This window comes from Eubalaena glacialis, chromosome 7, assembly GCF_028564815.1.
Source record: "Eubalaena glacialis isolate mEubGla1 chromosome 7, mEubGla1.1.hap2.+ XY, whole genome shotgun sequence".
Taxonomy (NCBI): domain Eukaryota; kingdom Metazoa; phylum Chordata; class Mammalia; order Artiodactyla; family Balaenidae; genus Eubalaena; species Eubalaena glacialis.
The window spans coordinates 111,472,983-111,494,433 of NC_083722.1; the positions used below are offsets into that span (position 1 = coordinate 111,472,983).

A 21,451-nucleotide genomic window follows, 5' to 3' on the forward strand; every position below is an offset into this window, starting at 1 on the left:
CGCCCCGTCCCCCGCCCCGTCCTCAGGGCCTCCGCGTCTCCCTCTCTGCGGAGCTCCCCTCGCCTGGTGTCCATGGGGCGCCCCCCTTCCCTGTGGCCAGGCCCTACTCAGCTGCCCCTCTTCCCAGGACTTCCCAGGCTGCCCACGGCCTCCCCTCCTGCACAGCTCATGGTCCACACCTCCTGCACGGGTTCGCTCTGCCCCCTCCCCCGACCACGGCCACCACACCTGGCGCAGCGGGACCTCAGGAAGCTGGGCTGCGAGGAGTGACGGGGGGGGGGAGCTGAGGACACCTGGGAGCTCTGTCCCAGCGGCAGACACGCTCTTCGACCCCGCCGTGGACAAGTCCCACCTCAAACCGAGCGGGAGGCAGGAAAGGAGGTGGCAACGCACGTTCTGGGAAACCCTCTGGCTCCGGGGCCGCGTGCCAGCCCTGGTGATCTCCCTCACCAACCGTGCCCCTCGGAACCGCCTGTTAGAGCAGCGCCGTCCCGTCCACGCACAGGCCACGGGATGGTGCAGTGGGCGGTCGGACCAGATGCCGGGTCCACACCAGGCTCCTCCAGGACACACACTGGCTTTCCAGCCACAGGTGGCGGGACCAGAAGCCACGGTGCCATGTGGGCTGAGCCCGCGACGTTGGCGGGCCGAGACCCCGAGCCGAGGAGCCGTGTTTGGGTGCCATCTCCACCTTCCCTGCATGGCTCCCGTGAGCAGAAAGAAATGACCACACTCACCAGGGACGTGGACCTTGAACTTGCCACTCTGGCCGAAGGCGCTGGCAATGACCCCCAGCTCCCCAGTGGACAGGTGCACCTTGAGCCCCACGAAGAGCTGGATGTTGGTCTCCTTTTTGAACAGGGAGCGGCCGATCACACTGTAGTCGTCCATCACCTGTGCCCACACCCAGCCCCGGAGAGAGCGTTAGTGCCTGGGAAAGGCTGGGCTGCCACACTGCCCAGGCGGTCTGCCCGTGGTGTCACGGGTGATGCCCGGCCCCTCTCGCCACTCCCTCCCCGCCACGGACACCTGCTGGGCCTGGGCTGCACCAGGCCGGCTGTGGGCACTTGGCTGGCTGGACACGCTCAGCTCGTCCACGTGGCACTTTCCCACCTGACAGATGGGAGGAGGAGGCACTGCCCGTCCACGGCCACAGAGCCCACGGGCAGAGGTGACGAGAGTCCGCAGCTGCCCACCTCTGCATGGCTGCCCGCCCACCAGTCCCCAAGCTGGCGGCGCTCCTCAGGAAAGCTTTCACGGCACTGCAGGCCGAGGGGATGGCGCCCACTCCCGAACCTGCCCCACCCTCTCGCCAGCATCCCCCGCACCGAGGAGGCTCTGAGAACCCGGCCTCTGCCGTCCCGCCCGCCACACACACGCGCGTCCCAGCCTAGGGCCCCTTCCTGGCCTGGCCCACATCCACCCCGCAGACCGCGGCCCCGCCTCCGCAGTGCCCCCACGGCTCTCCCTGCTGAAGCCCCGTTTCCCCTGGCTCACGGCTGTCCGTGTGGAGGCCCAGGCTGAGCGGAGGCACACGTGCGTGTGAGGAAGTTGGCCTGGGGCAGCCCTGGCTTCGCCACGAGCTGTGTTCCTCTGGAACCTTCTCCCAAGGGCTTGAGCTTGGGGTGGGCGATGTGTGAGTCCCTCCAGCCCTGGCCTCCGGCGGCTCAGGCACAGGCTTCCCTGAACCTGCCTGGTACCTCTCCAGGGCCTGTGCCAGGAAGGTGCCAGGCCTCTGTGCAGAGAGAAGGGAAGGGGGCATGTGTGCACACGTGTGTGTAAAGACCAGCTCTACCAGGCCTCAGAATGCCGGGTCCCACAAGGGGGCCATGGGAGAGACTGGGGAGGCTTCCTCCTGCCCTCGCAGCCCCGTGCACCGGCCTGGGGCAGCTGCATGGAGTCCGATCAGGCACCAGCTCGGGTGGCCGCGTGGAGGCCGACGTGCTGCCAGCGGGGGGACCTGCTCCTGGGGTCCCCCGGGGGCCAGGCTCAGAAACATCTTGTTTCTGCCCAAGATGCCACGATTTGGCCAAGGGCCAAACGGATGGATTGTTTTGAAAAGCAGAAACTGTCCCGTTTACCCTAAAAACCTTTTGGAAAAACATATCCTATTCTGTTTGATTCATAGCGCTAGATAAAAGGTACGTGCATTCCTCCTCTCCCCAGTGATGGATGAATCGGATACAGGCAATGATAAGAATAATCATTCCCACTTGCACAGCCCTTTGTAATTCACAGTCTCGTTCCCACACGAGAACTCCTCCTTGTCCTCCAGACTCACAGCGCTCCCCTTACGGGCCGGACCTGGCTCTGCCCTCCGCACCGCACCATCTGCGGGTGTCCCCGCTGCAGTTGCAGGGCATCCAGCAAGGCTGCAGGGCGAACTGAATGGAGGCAGCTCCTCCGACCTCAGCACAGGGGAGTCGAGGCGAGCAGACGTCACCAGCCTCAAATGGCGAAGGGTGGCCCCGTCGCTTTCGCAGGACCCCCATCTGTACCCCCCGCCAGGACGGCCTGCACGTGGAACTCTGTCCCAGCCTCGCCAGCAGCCCCGCCTGGTCCAGCAGGTGCCAGGACTTCGGCGGAACCGACCCGATGGTTCTGGACCAGCCATTCCGCATTCCCCACAGCCAGAGGCTGGTCCCGAGGTCAGCCTGGCTGCTGAGGCTGCCTGTCGCTGGGAGGAGAGCCCACGGAGACCCCCGACCCCCAGCCCCTCGGAGGCCCCAGCCCGTGTGGACTGAGGCACCAGTGCGTCCCACTGAGCCCTCGCAGAGCCCTTGTCTGCAAGGGATTTCCACGGCCACTTTGCAGAGGTCAGAGCTGAGCTCAGGGACGAGATCTGAGCGGGTTGCGAATGCCAGAGCCAGGGGCACAGTGGAAACTCAAACCCCAGCCGGCCAGGCCTTTGCAATGTCCCCGCAGGAGTGTTCCGGATTGGCGGGAGCGGCAGGTGCACATTTCTGCGCCCCCAGAACACACTCCTCCAGTAGTTACAGCGGGTGGGGCCGTGAGAGGGGCTCAACACACTCCTCCAGTCGTTACAGCGGGTGGGGCCGTGAGAGGGGCTCAGCAAACGGCTGTTGCAGGAGCCCTCATTTAATGATGCTGGTCAGAGGGGAGGCCTGTCTGCGGGAGGCCTCTGCAGTGCTGCAGGAAGACCAGAGGCGGCATCTGTCCTGGGCTGCGGGAAACGGTGAAGCTCAGCCCCTCCGTCTCTGGAACGTGCGTGCCCCTGATGGTTGAGCTCTTCTCCAGATGACTCTTCCAGCCAAAGCAGAGACCTCAGAGATCAGACACACCAGCACATCCAACAAGGGAAGACCTTCTGAGACTAGACGGAGGCTTTCCTTCTGAACCCACCCCTGTGACGAGGAGCCACAGGCAACGCGCGTGGAATCTGCAGGCAGCAGGTCCCCGGGAGCGATGCTGAGCTGCCACAGTTACAGCCATAGCTCCGAGGGGGACTTGCAGTGTCTGCGTGAACTCTCTGCTTCATCTCTTGGCCTTTGGTGGCTGGAGGCCGAGTTCCCCAAGTGCATCACTGCCGCTCACAGAGCCCGGGCCCTCACCTCCACGCCAGGCGGGTCCCCTCTGTCCCCGGCCTCTGAGTGGGGACTTGGCCGGCGGCGCACGTAATTATGTCATTACACGTGTGTGTCTCTCTCAGGGCCGGCTGCCGTGATGAGGCTTGGGAATTGCCCAAGTTCTGAAGCGACTATTCTAATTCAAATCGGAGAAGTGGCAGCAAGGAGACTGGGGCAGCTAGCTGTGAAGCGGAGCCCTGAGCAGAGAGGGCTGGCAAGGCTGGGGCCCTGATCCGCCTCCTCCAGCTCTACAGTCTGGGGCATGGGGCTTCTCTGAACCTCGGTTCCTTCCTCTGGAAAAGGCTGTTGCTAGGATGAGGGGTGTTGGTGCTGGCAAGAACACCGGAGACCGGGTAGCAGGACACCTGCCCAGAGGCCAGAACCTCGATGAGCAGAATATGAAGCTGGGAGAATGACGGAAGCAGTACCTGCGGCGGGGGCTCCTCCAGCCCACCCAGAACCCCGAGAGCAAGTTATCCAACCCTTGGAGGACGGGAGCCGGGGGAGACCTCTGCCGTGAATGGGCCCTCGGAGTCACCGGGAACGACAACTCCCAGGTCCCTGGACGACGATGCCCGGCCACATCCATCCTTTTTGGCCGCAGAAACCAGTTGCCAAGACTGCACCTTTTCCCCCCTCAGCGCAGGGCGAGGCGTGTCTGATGCCCAAGTACACTGGCGGGCAACGATCAACCCCTTGTAATCCCCTGGTGCAAACCCAGGAACGGACGTTAGCCTTCAAGTTGTTTCATTTGGTCAAGCGAGTTCCAGAGGCCCAGGCGGGGAGGCCTCAGGCGGCCAGGCTCTGGGCATCACCCGAGGGGGACCATGCCACGCCCGCTCCCAGGCCGACCAGGCCGTCTTCCTCAAAACTGGGCCTGCCCAGCACCGAGCGGGCACCCGGCCTGGCAGTGATGCACCCGGCGGCCCACGACCCCGACGCACGGAGGCTCCCTCCCTCTTTCTGTTCCCGTCACCAGGCACCAACGCGGGCAAAGCCCCTGCGGGTGCTGACGAGGAGTTACAAAGGCACCGTCCCCAAAGGCAGCTGCGCTCTCCTGGAGAAAAAGGGAGGCTAACTCTTTGCTGGGCGCTCACTGCGTGCCGGGCTCACACTTCACGCCAGGCCCTCGCACGCGTGGTCGCATCAACTCCCCACCAACTCCGTTCAAGAGGCGACGGGCTCCGGGGGTGGGGGAGGGGTGTGACTGGTCCACGGCCGGGCCGAGGCAGCAGCACCTGCTCAGTACATCGGATCCAGAGCCAGCTCTTTCCACCGTGCCCAGCTGCCTTGACCCTGCATCTATACAGCAACAAAAAGGGCAATTTTCAAAGGGGGGCCAATACGCATTTCAGCAGCTGAGGGAGAGTCTTGGCTATCAGATGCTGTTTGGACGGCAGGAGAGAGGCCTGGGTTTGGGCCAGCGCACTTGGGCAGCCATCGGATTTCCGCAGGGGAGGGCCCGCTCGGCTCTGCTGCAGGAAGAACCTCTGTTCCTCGAGCAGCCTGGGAGTGGAGTGGGGGGCGAGGGGCAGCAGAGCTGACCGAGCGGCTGGCTGGACCGCAGCATTGCTTCCTCCAGGAGCTGGGGGGCCTGGCCTGCCGGACGGCGAGGAACCCGCGCTGACCAGAGGCAGTCGCAGGCCGGCCCGCACCCGGTGCCCCGGGCACGTCTAACAAGCCATCAGCAGTGGAGCGGGGAGAGCTGGGAGCCGGCAGGCAGCGCCGCTTCAGACTTCAAAGCCGGCCAGCGCTCCTGGTGGCGTCTGCGTGTTTACCCTTGGTTGGGCAGAGGCCACAGGCTCCTCTGGCCATGCCCTCAGGCCTTCCCTGTCCGGCGCCAGTGGATGCCAGGCCCAGGGTGGCCGGCACGCCTGGCCTGACCCCACCATGGGGGAGAGAAAGGTGCAGCCATCTGGTAGCCCGGGCCGCAGTGCTGCGAGGGAAGTCCAAGTGAATGGCACCGAGCCCGGCGCTCTGCGCTGGCACTTCACACACAGCGGCCTCCCCTCCTTCTACTGCCCTGAGAGGTGGGGAGCATGGCCCCCATTTTTCCAGCAAGGAAACTGAGGGGAAGAGACTCACCCGACGCCTGGCCGGCAGGGGCCCATCCAGCGGGCCTGGAGCCCGTGCACGCTGGGTCCCTGTGGCCTCGGCGGGAGACCTGCCGTGCCCGACCCTCTGCTCGCCCCCGCCCGGGTCCCCTGGCAGCCCCCGCCCAGCCCGCCGGCCTGCCTGTGCCCGCCACACCTTGGGCCCACCGTGCACGCGAGGGTGCGGTGCTGTCTTCATCCTGGCGGCCTGGAGAGGTGAGTGAGTGGGTGGAACTATGCAAGCTGCCGGGGCCGGGGGTGGGTGGAGCGGCCGGGCCCGGGCTGTGGCAGCAGTCAGAGGCGCGGGGCGGTGCAGGGCATTTACTGTCCCGGGCACTGAGCCCTCATTTGCCCACCACCATCCATGTGATTGACTGATTGATTGATTTTTGTTTGTGTTGGGTCTTTGTTGCTGAGTGCAGGCTTTCTCTAGTTGTGGCGAGCGGGGGCTACTCTTCGTTGCGGTGCGTGGGCTTCTCATTGCGGTGGCTTCTCTTGTTGCGGAGCACGGGCTCTAGGCGCGCGGGCTTCAGTAGTTGTGGCTCACGGGCTCAGTAGTTGCGGCACGTGGGTTCAGTAGTTGTGGCTCGCGGGCTTAGTCGCTCCGCGGCGTGTGGGATCTTCCCAGACCAGGGCTCGAACCCATGTTCCCTCCATTGGCAGGCGGATTCTTAACCACTGCGCCACCAGGGAAGTCCCACATCCACGTGATTTTTACAAATGAGGAAACAGGGGCCCACAGAGTAAGCAACTTAGCGGAGGGCAGCCGTGTGCACCAGCTCCAGGGTGTGCACGAGGCAACACAGGAGCCCTGGCTGCGCTGGCTGGGCCGCAGGGCTATGCCCAAGCCCACGGAGCTGAGGATCCTGCATCTGGACCTGTGAGTGGGTAAGGAAGGGCGTCTTCTCATCTCCCCACGGGGCTGCAGAGGAAGGGGCGCAGGGCCTGAGCAGCCAGGGAGGATCCGGGGGGCCCGGGGGAGGGGGCGAGACCAGAGGGCATGAGTGATGGAAACCCCGGCACACGCACCGTCAGGCCCTGGACACCTCCTCCTGTCATCCGGCGCCCGCGCTGACTCAGGCCTGGACCAGGAGGGGTGACCCTCCTCTGCTGCCTGAGGGTCAGAACCACAGGGCCTGCTGAGAGCCTCAGGGCAGACCCCACACGAACCTGAGTTCCCTGACACTGGGGTCTCGGCACTGCTGCTCTGAGTCAGCGGAACGCGGTCGAGTCCCAGGACCACCCACGGCCATCCCTGACCCCCACGAGCATACGCCACAGGGCCCGTGAGGCCTGCGTGTTTGTCCACCCATTCACCTGTGGCCCGGTAGGCATGGGCTCCCATGCAGGGCTGCAGGCACAGATGATGGTGGTCGGGGGGCGCCCAAGGAACCACCTGCACTGACCAGGCGGGCCAGGCGGGTTCACGGGCCCCGCCTGCGTGTCAGCCTGGCTCTAACTGGCGGAGAGGACGCAGGCCACTCCCGCCGGGCTCCCTGTCTGGAGACCACAGGCGCTGGAGCCAGGTCTCCAAGGCCTTCCCGGCTGTCAGACCAGGCAGGGCGGTGGGCAGGAGGGAGGGGGAAGGCTGCTTACCCGCTCCACGATGCCGTGCTTGTGCTTCAGCTTGTACACTCGCAGCTTGGGCAGGGCGCTCTCGGCGTAGTTCTTATCTTCCAGCCCGTGGAGCAGGACGCCGTGGAAGGCCAGCCGGCATGTGTTGGCGTGGATGTCCGCGTCCAGCCTGGAGCCAATCACCAGGCACAGCCGCGGGCAGGTGACGGGCTTCTCGAATTCCACGAGGGCCCACTGCTGCCGGGGGCAGCGGCCTTCGGAGGCCTGGCCCACCCTCCTGTCGGCCTCACCACCGTCCGTCTCGGCCGGCACCGAGCCCGGGCACAGGTACTGCTCCTGGAAGAGGTACTCCTGGGAGAAGTCGAAGGAGTCCAGCACGGGCTCATGGTCGAAGCTGTCGGGGGCGGGGCTGAAGAACATCACCCGGCCCATGACCGTCTCGTGGCCCACGGTGATGTGGAACTTGGCCTTGGTCTGCAGGGATCCCCGGAAATACGGGATCTTCTCCACGGAGACGAGGGCTGCATGGACCGTGTGCAGGGACTCGGGGGCGCACACCAGGCCACGCTCCAGCAGCTTGGGGTCGAACTGGGTGACACAGATGCCCAGCCGGTCCCCCTGCACAGCAGACGTGACGGGTGTGTGGAACATCTGCATGGACTTCACCTTCCTCACCACCTGGTCGGGAGCAAGAGAGGGAGCTCTGAGGCCGAGCCTCAAGGCTGGGGGGCTCCAGCTGGAGAAGGTAAGCAGCCTTCCCCCTGTCCCAGCGCCACCAACACTCACCGGCACCCGGTCAGATGCCCCTTGCACGGGGCAGGCTCCACCCTGCAGACGCAGCGCCAGGCTCACAGGGCACCCAGGCCGGGACGCAGGCAGCGGTTACCGCAGCCCATCCCGCACCACCGGGGTCCCCTCTCCTCCTACTCCACCCCCAGGCCCCATCCCACGCTTTCTGCCCCAGCCCTCTGTTTAGGTTTGCTTCCCTGCCAGCCCCACGCCTGCCAAGCCATGCCCGGCTGCCTGGAAAGCCCAGGACAAACACCCCTGCTCTGGAAAGTCTGCCCAGACCCCCGTGGGCAGGACTTGCTGTCTCGCCTCAGTGCTGCCCCAGCCCCTCCTGACCCACACCGCCTGCTGTGCTGTCACTGCCTGCTCTGGACCTGCCCGCTGCCAGCTGGCGGGCTTCTCCAGGGCAGAGTGGCTCTTCATTCACCAGATACACGGTCCCCTGGGGCTGCTGTGTGCCAGGCACTGTTCCGGGAGTGGGGACAGAGCCAGCTATGTTTTCAAAGAGCTTAGCGTCCAGAAACAGCAACAACATTACAAATATATTAATATTAACAAAATTTATATTAATATAAATAAAACTGATATATAACATTTTTGTGTATAGATACATGTAACTAATACCACCATAATTTGTATACTGTTTATGAGACGCTCCAGAGGAAACAACACAGGGTGACGCTGGAGGCGGCCCAGGGGTGGGGAGAGTCGGGTGTTTGCCGTCAGAGGTCAGGGAGATCTCTGCGGAGGCCATGTCTGAGCCGAGACCCCATGGTAAGAACCAGCTGTGCGGAGGCCAGAGAAAGTCCACTCTAAATGGGGGGACCCACAGGTGCAAAGGCGGGGCCGGAGGGGAGGGCCTGCAGTGGGGGGAGCCGGCCGGACGTCACCAGGAGCGATGGCAAAGGAGCGCCCCGACCTGTTTCCAAACCGTCACACCGACCAACACACCAGCACATTTCTGCACCCACGGTTGCTAAATCAGGAACAGACACAGAAAAGGCCCCAACAAACGTTCACAAAATGAACAAACGTCTACACCAAGATCCACGGCGCAGTGATAAGATCAAATCTGTGCTGGGACCTCTGGTTAGCGCAGCAGAGAAACGTGAAATCGATTTCAGAAAACCCGCCATCAAAAATCATCACACCAAAGACAACTCTGACCTTCAGGTCGCGAGCACCCCGTCTACGAAGTCGGGTGTGCGGAACCCTCGTTTTCTCCCCATGGAGGGGGTGCCGTGCTGACATGAGCCGCAGAAGCCCAGTCCCTTCCTGGAGAGCCTGATACTCAAGTGTTTGTTTAAAGACCATTAACGACCTAACCAGGAGGTCAGGGGGCAGAGAAAGTGAGAAGCACAGTGTCAAAAGCCACAGCCAAGATCAATCAAAGAGAAACATAAAACATCTCTGAAATGGTCTGTAAGGGCAACGGGAAACTAAGGTTTTCAGGAATGCACCTCAGAGTAACCGGAGAATATAATCTTACACTAAGCGTCTGCCCAGCGAGGCAGGACCCAGTCATGCCTCCTCCCCCGAGCCGGGAGCTGTCCCCTGGCCCTCAACCCCGGAGCCCCTCCAGGCCAGCTCCCTAACATGTCTGATGAAGTAATTCCTCGGCACCAGCCTCTACAAGGGTTCCCATCTCCTACACTGTGACTTTCAAACCTTGTGGGTGGAACTGTCGTGATGACAAAGACCCTTTGATGAACTGAAATTCCACGGGGGATCAGTGCCCCCACCCAGGGCACCCCCTCTGCTGCCCCACCAGGACTCCTGCTGGCCTGGCTCCCCCGCGAGTGTGAGCGGCCTCCCCTGGAACCTCCCATCCCACGGCCCACTCGACAGCTCTTGGGCAACGCTTAAGCCCCGGCCCCCAGAGGCTCGACATTTTCCCCACGGACACGCCTCTGAGCTTTGCCCCTGAGGCTCCTCTCCCTGGGACTACCTCCACCTGGCAAATTCCCATCCATCCCTAAACCCCAGCTCCCAGAGCACCTCCTCCCTGCCCACTCCGGACAGAGCTGGCTGTTCTCCTCGGCTGACTCTGAACCTGACTTTCTCTGTGGTCACTGCTGGCTGACAGCTCTGTCAGTCCCTGCCTCCGTGCATTTACTGACTTAAATTACAATATAAACCAAAACATTACCATCAACGTCTGTCTCCCCACGTGCTCCTCCCCCAGCCAGCTCTCCTGCCTGCCCCCCAGCCGGAGGGAACTGCTCTCTTGAATTCGGCGTGTAACATGCCTTTTCTTTTTATTGATATGTGTCTATAATTGTGTAGAGACTTACCACATACGTAGTACATGTGCCTAATCGATAACTTGCTTTGTTTGGTGAGATTCTGAACTTGGAGTTGGTGCCCGTGCTGCCTGCACCTGCAGCTTACCTGTCGTGACGCTGTGCATCTCACGGTGCACACGGGCCCCCCGTCTAGTCTCCCGTCCACGAGCCCCTGGGTCGTCTCCAGTTTTCTGCTGGGTGTGGTGTGACGGGTCCCCTCCTATGCAGGAGTGCTGCGGGTGCAGGTGTGGGGACAGGGCTGCAGGACCCAGGCCTGGACGAGAGCTGCTGGGTCACAGGCGAGGGAGCGCCTGCCTCCGCCAGGTAAATTGAGCACCAGTGCACGTCCACCCAGTGGACACACGCCTTCTCCACCATTCGGCACTGTCTGACTTCCTCACTTCTGCCCATCAGATGTGTCTGTCTCCCCTCCTAGACCCTGAAGACAGGGCAGCACCTGCTGCTGCACTCCCAGCGCCCGGCACGGAGGGCTGCTGACAGAGCCGGCCCACGGCAGCCCCTCGGGAGGGAGAAGAGAGCGCCCCTCATGGCGAGAGCATGGCTGGCAGAGCACAAGCTCGGAATCCAGACCCGCAGGGGCCTGAGCGGGGCCCGCGTGTTCACGAGCCTCCCCTGAGGGTGGCCAGGGCCTCGTGCCACCCGATGGTCCCCCCGGCCCCCCAGGCCCAGGGTCAAGCAGGCGCTATTCAAAGCATGTTCTCTTCCCCACGGAGCTCACGTTCTTAGGACTGAAATAATAAAGATGCCCTAAGTGGGCTCCGTGAAGAGCAGCAAGACAAATGACTGTGCAAATCGAGATTTTAGGGCCCAGACGGGAAACTGTGAAACAGATCAAGACGGGGACGGGCAGCGGGGCACCACGCCATCGGCCGCCACGCTCCCCCAGATCCACATCAGGAACACAAGATCCCACCGAGGACACTGACAACGAGATGCGGAGAGTTGCACCAGCTGAAGGGTTAACCAGGCTTTCCTGTCATTTTCTAGGCAACCTTGAGAGACGCTCCTGCCCAACTCACTCCCCAAACCCTCACTAAGACCCACGTGGAGGGGCCGAGGCGCCATCCACACGCTCACTCACCGTGTGTCACCCAGTTTCCCTCAAGCTCCGGCCCAGGCCCTGGAACGGCCCAGGGGCGGCGGACACAGTTTTGATCTTATGGAGCTGACCGCTTGCAGGTAGGGGGATGTTAATTAAACCATCAGCTAATAAAGGCAGAATCCTAAGACCACGGGGAGGTGCTGTGAGGGGAACTACCTGGGGACCTAATGACTCCTGGGTGGTCAGGGAGGGCTTCCCTGAGGAGGTGGCACTGAAGCTGAGACCAGATGGAGGAGAAGGGACCACCCGCAGGGGCTCCAGGCAGGGGAAGAGCAGAGCGGGCCCGAGGCACCAAGGCGGGCAGGAAAAGAGGTGGCCAGGGGAGTGGGGCCAGCGCCTGCACCATGAGAAGGACAACAGACGTCCCAGCGGCGGTGGCCTGGGGCTGAGCAGAGGGAGGACGCACTCCAATGGTCACTTCACAAGGTCACTTGGCTGCGTGGCGCAGGGGCGGGGCGGGGGCAGGGAACAGGAAAGGAAGGCGGGAAGCCAGCAAGGAGGATACTCGGGTTCTTTCTGCAGCAGCAGGATGGGCGGCGGAGGCAGGGGTAACGGGCATGTCCAGCGTCCAGCCTGAGGGCAGCCGAGAGCTCAGAGGGCAGGAGGCGTCGGGAGACACGAGGGGAGGGCAGGCTGCACGGGGGAGACACGCGCCAAGTTCCTCCTGGACTGCCCTGCAGCCCCGTCCTCCTCAGAAGCGCCACTTCCGTGTTCCCTGATCCTGCGTGACCCTCGTCGCCGTGCCTGTCATCAGGAGACCCAGGAGGCTTTACCTCCCACACAGGCCCAGCAGCCGGGCCCCTCTGCTGCGCCCACCGCCCCCCCACTGCCGGCCCCCCTGACTGTGAGGGTCGTCGTGCCCTGCGCCCTCCCTGCCTTCCAGCTCGCTCTGTAAAAGCTCATGTCCGCACTCTGACTGGGCCTCACAGTCGGCCCCTGCTGTTGCCCTGGTTTTATTTGCTACGACTGCTCCACCCCCACCCATGTCACGTCAGTCACACGACCCTTCCTGCTCTGCAGACACGCCAGGCTCCTACCCCAGGGCCTTTGCACTTGCCAGGGCCTCTGACCAGGATGTTCTTCCCCCAGAGAGCCACATTTCTCATTCCCTCATTTCCTTCCTGTCTCTGCTCAAATGTTTATCTATCCTTGACCCCCCCCCCACCCTGCAACCCAGTAAGAGACAGGACCACCGCCCCCATTCCTCTGTCTTCTTTTGCTTGTTTCCTTTTCTTCACAGTGCACTCCACCCCCGACATATTACGTATCTGCTCACTGACTCTCTCTCCCGCATGGGATGTGGCCTCCACGAGGCAGGGGCTTTGTTTTTATTTTGTTTTTCCCATTCACATCTCTAGTGCCCAGCACAGCGCCTGACAGGTAGGAGACCTCACCACACATGTGTGGTGTAAACGGGTGCAGCACCGCCCCTGCCCCAGGGAGTTCCAGTCTTGGCCTGGGACCTACACATCCTCAAAGGCCCGTGGAGCTGCACACCTGCGTGGGGGGCAAGACTGGCCCCGAGGCTGGATGGGCAGTTAGAGGTTCCAGACCACCCCGAGGGTGAGGCGCTTTCCAAGCAGGGGAGAAGCAGGCTCACCAAGAGTGACCACAGAGGAGGCGGGTGGCGGGCGGAGGGATGCCGTCGAGTGGGACAGGACGGCCTTCTGCTTGGGATCAGCAGGCCGGCCCCCCTGAGCTCAGCTCCCAAGAGGGCTGGCTGCCTGCAGGGCCTCTTCCCGTCTCCCGGCACCAGGCGCTCCTGGGGAGGGAGGATGGGCCCAAGGAGGAGGGAAGAAGGAATACATCAAGCAAACAATTTTTCAAACTCAAGCTCGTGCTTGCTAAGCAGTTCAGCCCTTTCTGATTAACAAAGAAGTTCTACCATCATCTGGGTCGGGTATTCGTCATAAAAACCCAACGAGGCAGGTCAATATTTTTACATTCAATTTTATGGATGAAGAAAGAGGTTTTCGATGTCTCCAAGGTCACAAAGCAAACAGGCTGAGACTTGGGACAATACGCGCTGGGAACGCGGGGCAGGCCTGACGTCCCGCCTGTCTCCCGACCCCCCGAGCAGCCGAGCAGACGCGCACCACGCTGTAGAGCTGGGCAGAGCCAGGGGCCGCGGGGTGGATGCCCCCCCCGGCGCGAACCCAGAGAGGCGGCTCCAGGGAAGGAGCCGGGGAGTCGGGGCCGCCTCTAGAGCCAGGAGGGCAGAGGCAGGGTGCCCAGCCCCTCTCTCCTGCCCTGGCCAGGCGCAGTGGACAGTTTCAGACCTGACTTCTCAGCTGCTCCGCCCCCTCCGGCCACCCTTGGCGTCTGTCTCTGGGTGGCAGGGCCCCAGCACAGGACAGGCCCTCCGTGGAGGTCTGTGACTGACGAGGTGGGAGAGCAAACAAATGCCCCATCTGCCCCCGGGCCCGACGCACGTCTTCTGAGCATCTGCACTGTGGTTTCCAGCATCTGGAGCACTCGGCAGGATGAACACCGGCCTAGAAGTGACCCGAGGTGGGGTTCACCAGGCGTTCGTCTCTGCTCTCCAGAGCAGCGTGCGTGGAAGAGCGGGCACCCAGCCACGGGACGGAGACCTCACGATTTCACCATCGGCTGGCACAGAAGGCAGAGGAGGGACACACCTGCTGAATGCTCACCAAGAGATGAGCTGGCCCTTACCGTTCGCCCAACAACTGTCCAAGTGGTAACAGTGACCGCGTTTTACAGACCAGGGAACTGAGGCCCAGGGGGTAAGGCACGCGCCCACCGCATCCGGATCTGCCCATCCCGAAAGCCCCTATTCTTATACCATATCACATGCATCGACCCCACCACGGAATGCACGGTACACTTCACCCCACGAGTGAGCTCTCTGGCGGCGTTCCTTCTGTAGGGTAAGAAACGGATGGGCCAACACCATTGCAGCCTCTTGCAAAGGAACAGCAGGTCTGGGGCCCCCTGACATCCTCCAGCATCAACAGACGCTGGAAAGAAGGGGGCTTAGCAGTCTTTCTGATGTGCAGAGATTTCTGTAATAATGGTACTGGCTGTAATGAGATTGGACCCCATTATCCGTTTTCGTTCCATTAATGATCCTGGAAGCTCCTGGCTGTGCCAAAGGCGAGGGTCGAGGCCTTGCAACTTCATCATTACTTAATAAAATGTAAATTGGAGAGGAAAAGAAACACACAAGGTTGACACTAATAAGCTTACACCAGGATCAGTTACTTCAATTCAAAGAGGTTCAGACCGGAGGGAAAAATGAAATAAGCTTTTAAAGACCCGTCTAGGTTTGGCTCCATCAGACCTAACCAATTTGGTTCAATAAGGCTTCAATTTGGCCGCTCTTATTTCTCCCTCTTCTTTGAGCTGGGCCGGGCACAGATAAGACTTCCCCCGCTTAATGCGTTAATTGCATCTTGCACAAAAAAGCCAAACTCGGGATGCTGCTCGGGGAGAAAGCGGCGTGAGCTGTGGAGGCTGCAGGAGTGGGGAGCAGATGGGCCCTGGGGACTCAGTTCCCACCCGCTTATTTTTTTAGAGAAATGACAACCATTCAGAAAGGTACAGGGAGCCAAGTGATGTAGTAACTACCTGTGTTCCCACCACTGGAATTGACCTCTATGAGTCTGTCACTTGTACTTTGTCTTGATGTCCAGTTGAAGGCCCCAGTCCTGTCCCCGGCCTCACCTCCCCTGGGGCAATCACCTTCATGAAGTCCTCATGTGTCCCACTGTATACATTTACAGCCATGTGTGCACCCTGGATAGTACCGATTGCTATTTTATACAACGGTGCCCTATTACTGTTTAATTCAAATACTTGTCTTCTTCCTCTGTATTGTGGTTTTGACATCTATTCATATTGGGAGACGTATCTGTATATAGATCTATCTCTGTATATTCATCTGTATATTTACGTAGACACTGATCTATCTATTCGTACAATCTATCCAGGTTATTCTTTCTGACTGCTGCATAGTACTTCTTTACATGAAAATGCCACCTTTTATTTATCTGCGCCCTTACTGATGGACACGTGGGCCGCTGTGGACGATGCTGCGGTGGCCATTCCTGTAGTGTCAGCCCACACACGCACACAGAGCGTCCCCGAGCAGGTATCGGGACAGAAAATTGTGGTGTGGGGAGCACAGCTTCAGTTTCACTAGGTCTTCCCAACTGCCAGCTCACACCCTTCCAGCAGTGCTGGGAGAGGCCTCCTCTCACACGGCACCGGCACCGGTACTGCAGGCTCTTTAACTGCTGCCCAGCTGTCAGATCACTAGGACGGCAGCTCCTCTGGGTCCCTGCTGCCGCCACTTCACCCCAAGGCAAAGTGGCGAAAGCTCCTCCACACGGCGACCCTGCCAGGCCCAGCAGCCTCCAGGGCGTGCTCCCAGGGAGGGTGACACACCGCAGGAGGTCAGGCCAGGCCCCTCTCTGTCCTGGCTCTGCTCCTGGGCCCACTGCCCCCTGGGCACCAGTGCCAGGAACTAGGCCCTGGCAGCACGGGCCACTCTCCTCCCGCCCGGCCTTGTCTTGGGGGACGGTGCTGGCTGCTCAGAGGTGGGCTCTGTTCCATGCAAACATCCCACTGGGGCCTCAACTAAAGCCAACTGCTCCCTGGGGAGGAGGAGAGCCGAGGAGACCTTCCTCTCCGGGGTCCCTGCGTAGAAATGAGAAACACCCCCTAAGAAAAGGAGGAGGGTCTTCAGAAGCCTGGGGACCCAGAGACCGAGCTCCAGGGTCAGAGATAGAGTGGGGCTCTGCCTGCCTGCGTGTCTATCTTCTCCGGGAGGCCCGCCCTGCCCCAAGCGCCCGGCCAGGCTCCGTTCCCAGTGGTCAGTGACCCCTAGGCCCAGCCCCGCCCCGCACCAGCCCAGGCCCCTGCTCAGGGTCCCGGAGCCCCGACAGTGCTCCTCACGGCCTCGTTGTCATCCCCACCACGCGCCTGCGCGTCTGGCTCCCTGCTGGGGGGCTCCCGCGCCAGGCGGACGGCGGCCCATGGGCAGGCTGGGTCATGCTGCTCACCGCCGGCCCCCCTCTTGATGCCTGCCACGTGGTGGGCACCCGGGGAGGAAGGGGAGGGATTCAGTTTCCACCGCTGGGCCCAGCGAAGGCCCCACCCCTCCACCGCGACCTCACAAACTAACCCTGGCTATTAATCACCCAGCCCTGCGACAATGAGAAACCGTAAAAGTGACCAGGGGCTGCCAGGAGGCTTTACGTTCCTCCTCCCAGCCACCCTCCACGCATCTGTCATCCCATAAAACTTTAAATTGAATTACACCAATGTCTGATTCTTCTGTTTTCCATACGACTGGGGCTTTAATTGTTTTTAACGACATCCTTGGGCTTTTTGGGGGGTAAGGAATCCTTGGGAGGTGAGCCAAGGGGGCCAGCTCTGTCCCGGGGCTGAGCCCGGAGAAGCTGTGGCCGGAGCAGCAAACACGACCACACCTGGGCCTCGGAGAACCAACCGGGCGGCCTGGATCCCAGGAGGACAGAAGGGGCCCACGGTCCCAAGGGCTGGGCTCCTCAGCCCGTCCCCGCCGCGCCCCCCGGGCCCCGCTCCTGGGTGGTCACCGCCTCTGCTCGCGCTCTGAGCTTGGGGTGAGTTCTGCAGTGTTTCCAAGCCTCAGTGTTGTCACCAGTAAAGCGGCTCATACCCCTGGCCCGGATGTTGTGGCAATGTCAGCGGCCTGTGTCCACATCTGCAGAGGCCCGGGGAGCGCAGGTCCTCGGGGGCGTGGCGGCCCAAGCTCCGCCCCTGGCTCCATCCTCGTCCCTCAAGCGCTCGCAGCCCGTCACTGGCAATCCACTGGGCCTCACTTCTCGCTCAGATTCCCCAAGAGCACCCCTTCCCCATGTTTCTGCCGGGCCACCCGCCTCGTACAGAGCCCGGGCCAGACGCCGCCGGTCTTCATCCCATGGCGCTCCAGGGGTCCGGCGTCAGCCCCTCTGGCGCCCGGCCCAGCCTCCTCCCGCGTCAGCAAGGGGCTCTCCCAGCGCTCGCCCGGGCCCGGCACCCGCCACCCTCTGCTCACGCAAGTGCGCCAGGCCACGTGCCTTCCTGTTCACCTCGCACGTGGGCATTCTTCAAGGCCCGTTTTCAAAGTCATCACCCCCATTCCCTCAACTGGGTTTAACTCAACACATTCAGGTAGCACCTGCTCCGAGGCAGGCCTTCCACTTGACCCTGGAAGCATGTGGGGCAGATATAAGTGCCACTTGGGACAGCTGTTATGCCGTGAGAGAGGGCTCAGGGGGCCAGGAGAGAAGGTGACATCTGAACTGGGTTTAAGGACAATGCCATGCAAATGAGACCAGGAGAGTATCAGAAATGAAAGAGCAACTTCTCCTTCTGGGTCCCTCTCCCCCCTCCCTGGGCTTTCCTTCAGGGAAAGCTCCCGGTATCACAGTGCAGGAAGGAGCCCGAAGACCTACAGGAAACCTGTATTTTCCACTGGCCCCGGAGCCCAGCTGTCCCGAAAGACGTCAGGAAGTGCTCCTGCCTTTCCTGATGGCGGAGGAGAGCAGGTGCAGGATGCCGCCTGCCGGGAGCACAGAATTTCTTCCACGTCCCAAGTTTTAAGATTCATGGAAATTTTCGTGTTCTACGCCATAATAGATCCATGTTTGTTTTAAAATAAAAATAAGGTTTGGAATTAACTGCCCTTTCGAAAACTGACACTGCAGGAAACTGACCTGCTGGCCCTGGGCTGCCAGCCCCTGGCACGTGGTGGCATTCACCCTGAACCCCTGCCGCAGAAGACTGCATCCAGCAGGTGCGCTGGTTCCAGCGCTGCAGGTAGGTAACAAAGGTCAAGGGCACTCACACCTGCTTCCCACACCCAGGCCAAGCTCTAAAATCCCCAGCCAGAGCCAGCAAATCAGACGGGCTCGGCTGCGGCACAGAGAAGGCCCTTCAGCTCTGCTGAGCTTGGCCCTTGAGAAGCCACCCTGCAGGGGAGAGCTCCGAGGAGCCAGGTGACCAGAGGGACTCAAAGGAGGCTCGGCTGCGGCCAGCAGATTTGGCTTCCACACCCAAGAGATCTTTCCAAAGGTACAGGCAAAGCTCGGGGCTGACAAATGTCTTCCTGGAAATCTGGAGAGATTTCTCAAATGTGAATTCTTCCTGCGTGTAGGCAACCAACATATCTACCTGCTGTGTGCGGCTGAGAGGAGCTCTTCCCCAAAAGCTGTGATGAATTTATAAGCTCTGGACCAGAAAGTAGGTTGAGGTGTCAATATTAATACTATCTGAAAAGTTCAGGAGGTGTAGTTGAGATTAATGAAAATTACTTCAAACACGTAAGCAAGAACTTTGAACGTGAAAAAGTCAAGGAAATCAGCGGCCCCAGCGTGGGTGGAGAGTCAGATGGAGCTTCCCGTCAAGGCGACAGCTGTAAGGACAGCTGTGGACAAGCAATGGACAAGAGAAGCAGCACAGGCGGAGGTGGAGGCAGGGCGGAAGCGGGGTCCAAGCCCCACTCTGCCAGCTCCAGACCCAAGCCCCCCTCCGTCCCCGCGGCCCAGCACCGCCTGCCCTGGCTCTAAACCGACCGTTGAGGTCCACTCCAGTCTCTGCCCCGTAGCTTGGCCACTGCGCTCTGCCTCAAGAGCTTGTGGTCTGCAGACACTCGAACGCGCTAACCAACGGGCCATCCACCAAGCCGAGCCATTCAGGTGACTGGGGACCTGCCCCGTGCAAGTGACGAGCGGCCTCCTCTTCGTGTCCTCAGGACCCCCACTGCTCTGCCCGCTGAGGCTCCACTGCCCTGGGCCGCCTTCCAAGACTGCCCAGGTTCCCAGGGCCTCTTGTGCCTACTCCGCCACCGTCACCATCATCACCTCCCCGCCCCCGCCCCCCAGCCCTGACGTGCAGGGAGCACCTACTGTACACCCCGGGCAGTGTTCCAACAGGCTCACGTACATCAGCCAGCTCAATCCCCGCAAAGCCCCTGAGGGCCCGTCCTACTGTGACCCGTGCTGTCCAGGGGACCTGACTGGGGCCCAAGGTCACCCAGCTCAGCAGTGGTGGGGCCGGGATGCAGACCCTGCCGGGGGAGCTCTGGGCCAGGCCTCTCTGAGAACACACAGCTCTGATTCTTTGTATCCTGCCCCCAGGGGAGGGGACCTGCTACATCCTCGGTGGTAAAAACCGCTGAACGAACGTGTGACTGAGGGCAAGGGGGTGCGCCTCTGTGTGGCGCAGCGGTTACGAAGCAGGTCCTGGAGTCAGACTTCCCGGTTCAAATCCCTCGAGTTATCCTGCGACCTTGGGCAAGGGGCTTAACCTCTCTCTTTCCTCAAATGGAAAACGCCCCTGCCTCACCAGGCAGTTGCGAGGATTACGCTGGGTAATCTGTGTGGAACAGTTTGCATGGCATCAAAAAGCTAGAAACTGTTCAATAAAGATTAGTGATCAACACGATTACTGTTACTATTTCATCATCAACAGAAAGGAGATGTGCATCCTGGCTCCATCGGGGCTACCGCGACAATGAAATTATGAGACGCGTGGGCACCCAGCCAGTGCCCGGCATGAGAAAAGGCTTGAAGGCCCAGCGTCCCCAAAGCTGATGGACCAGGGGTTGCAAACTTTCCAGTAAAAGGCCAGACGGCAACTACTTCAGGCTCTGCAGGCCCTACAGCCTCTGTCGCAACTACTAAACTTCGCCGTCGTAGCATGAAAGCAGCTGCGGACATAAAGCTTTATGTATAAAAACAGCCTGCGGGCAGCAGCTTGCTGACCCTGCTGAGCTCTGAGGCCCGGCTCCCGTGAGCTGAGCCGCCTGGCACAGAAACAGCAGCCCCGTGGCTGCAGCAGCCAGACACGCCTCGGTCAGATCCATCCGTGCCCGATCCGGGCCGCCAGGCACCGCGGGTGCTGCCTGAGCCGCCGCGGCGGCAGAGCTGAACGCCCCGCAGAGCAGGCCACCGTCCACAGGCCTCCCTTGGCGGTCGCCTCTGAGCACCTTCTCAGCTCGGGCACACGGCACAGGCAAGACCTGGTCCTGCAGCCCGGAGGGAAGACCGCCGTGCGAGCAGAACAGGGTGTGACCTGCAGGTCCAGTCTCCTCATCTGTATCCTGGACACAAGAATAACACCGCGTCTTGTAAAGCGGAAAGAGAAGAATGCACGCGCGGGCCCTGGTTGGGTGCTGCAGTGATTATTATTCCTACCGGTCTCCTAGGAAGCAGAAGCAGAGGGCAATCCACTTGAGATGACTTTCAGAAGCTTAAGGGCATAAGCTTCGTGCAAAGTCTGTTTGGGGTAGAACGGGTAACACACAGGCCAACGTGAGTCATGTTATATCGCAAATAAAAATCGGCCCATGAATATACATAATCCTCAAGGTAATTCTCCCAATCTCGCGACGGTAATGGAGCCACCCTCGCTCACTGAGGCATGAATATTTACCGTCCTCTGGCTTTACTGCTCTCGATCTGGGTTCAATTTTGCAAATTAAAATGAGGGCTGTGTGGATAGAGAGATTACAGGAGAGCCCCCTGAAGCCTGCTGTCCCCGGTGAGGGAGCCAGGCGGGGGAGCTGCTCCTTCCCGCTGGCCTAGTACTTCTGCCTGGAGGGTCAGGAGCAAGAGAAAATGGGGCGAGGGGTCGCGGGGCGGTCAGGACCCTGGGAAACACACGGGGCTGCAGTACGAACGGCACTGAAGACGGAAGCATGCTTCCAGGTGGGAAAGGTGTGCCAATACCCAGAGGCCTCTCTTCTGGATGGCTGAGGAGCTTCCGAGCAGCCAACAGAGCAGGAGCTCCAGGAGCGGACAGACCCACGCTCAGACCCTGGCCAGGACTGGGAGCTGGGGCATGTCACTTCACCTCTCTGGGCCTCAGCGTCTTCACCTGGAAAGTGGGGATAAATACTGCCTCCCTCCCAGGCCCATGCGAGAATCAGGAGCCGGGTAGGCAAGGTGCCTGCAGGGTGGGACATGGGATGGGTCTGCAGCTCCACAGGCAAGGACCAGGATGGCTTGA

General features: G+C 61.2%; 1 protein-coding gene across 1 annotated transcript in view; it reads right to left on the reverse strand.

Moving 5' to 3' along the window:
- The window catches only part of EEFSEC (eukaryotic elongation factor, selenocysteine-tRNA specific), a 151,014-nt gene that overhangs the window by 21,326 nt on the left and 108,237 nt on the right, over window positions 1–21,451 (reverse strand). Inside the window, exons 5-6 of the mRNA XM_061195623.1 lie at window positions 7,277–7,933; window positions 738–894 (exon numbers count right to left, since the gene is read on the reverse strand). Coding sequence (XP_061051606.1) covers window positions 738–894; window positions 7,277–7,933 — 814 coding nt within the window. The remainder of the gene's footprint in view (window positions 1–737; window positions 895–7,276; window positions 7,934–21,451) is intronic.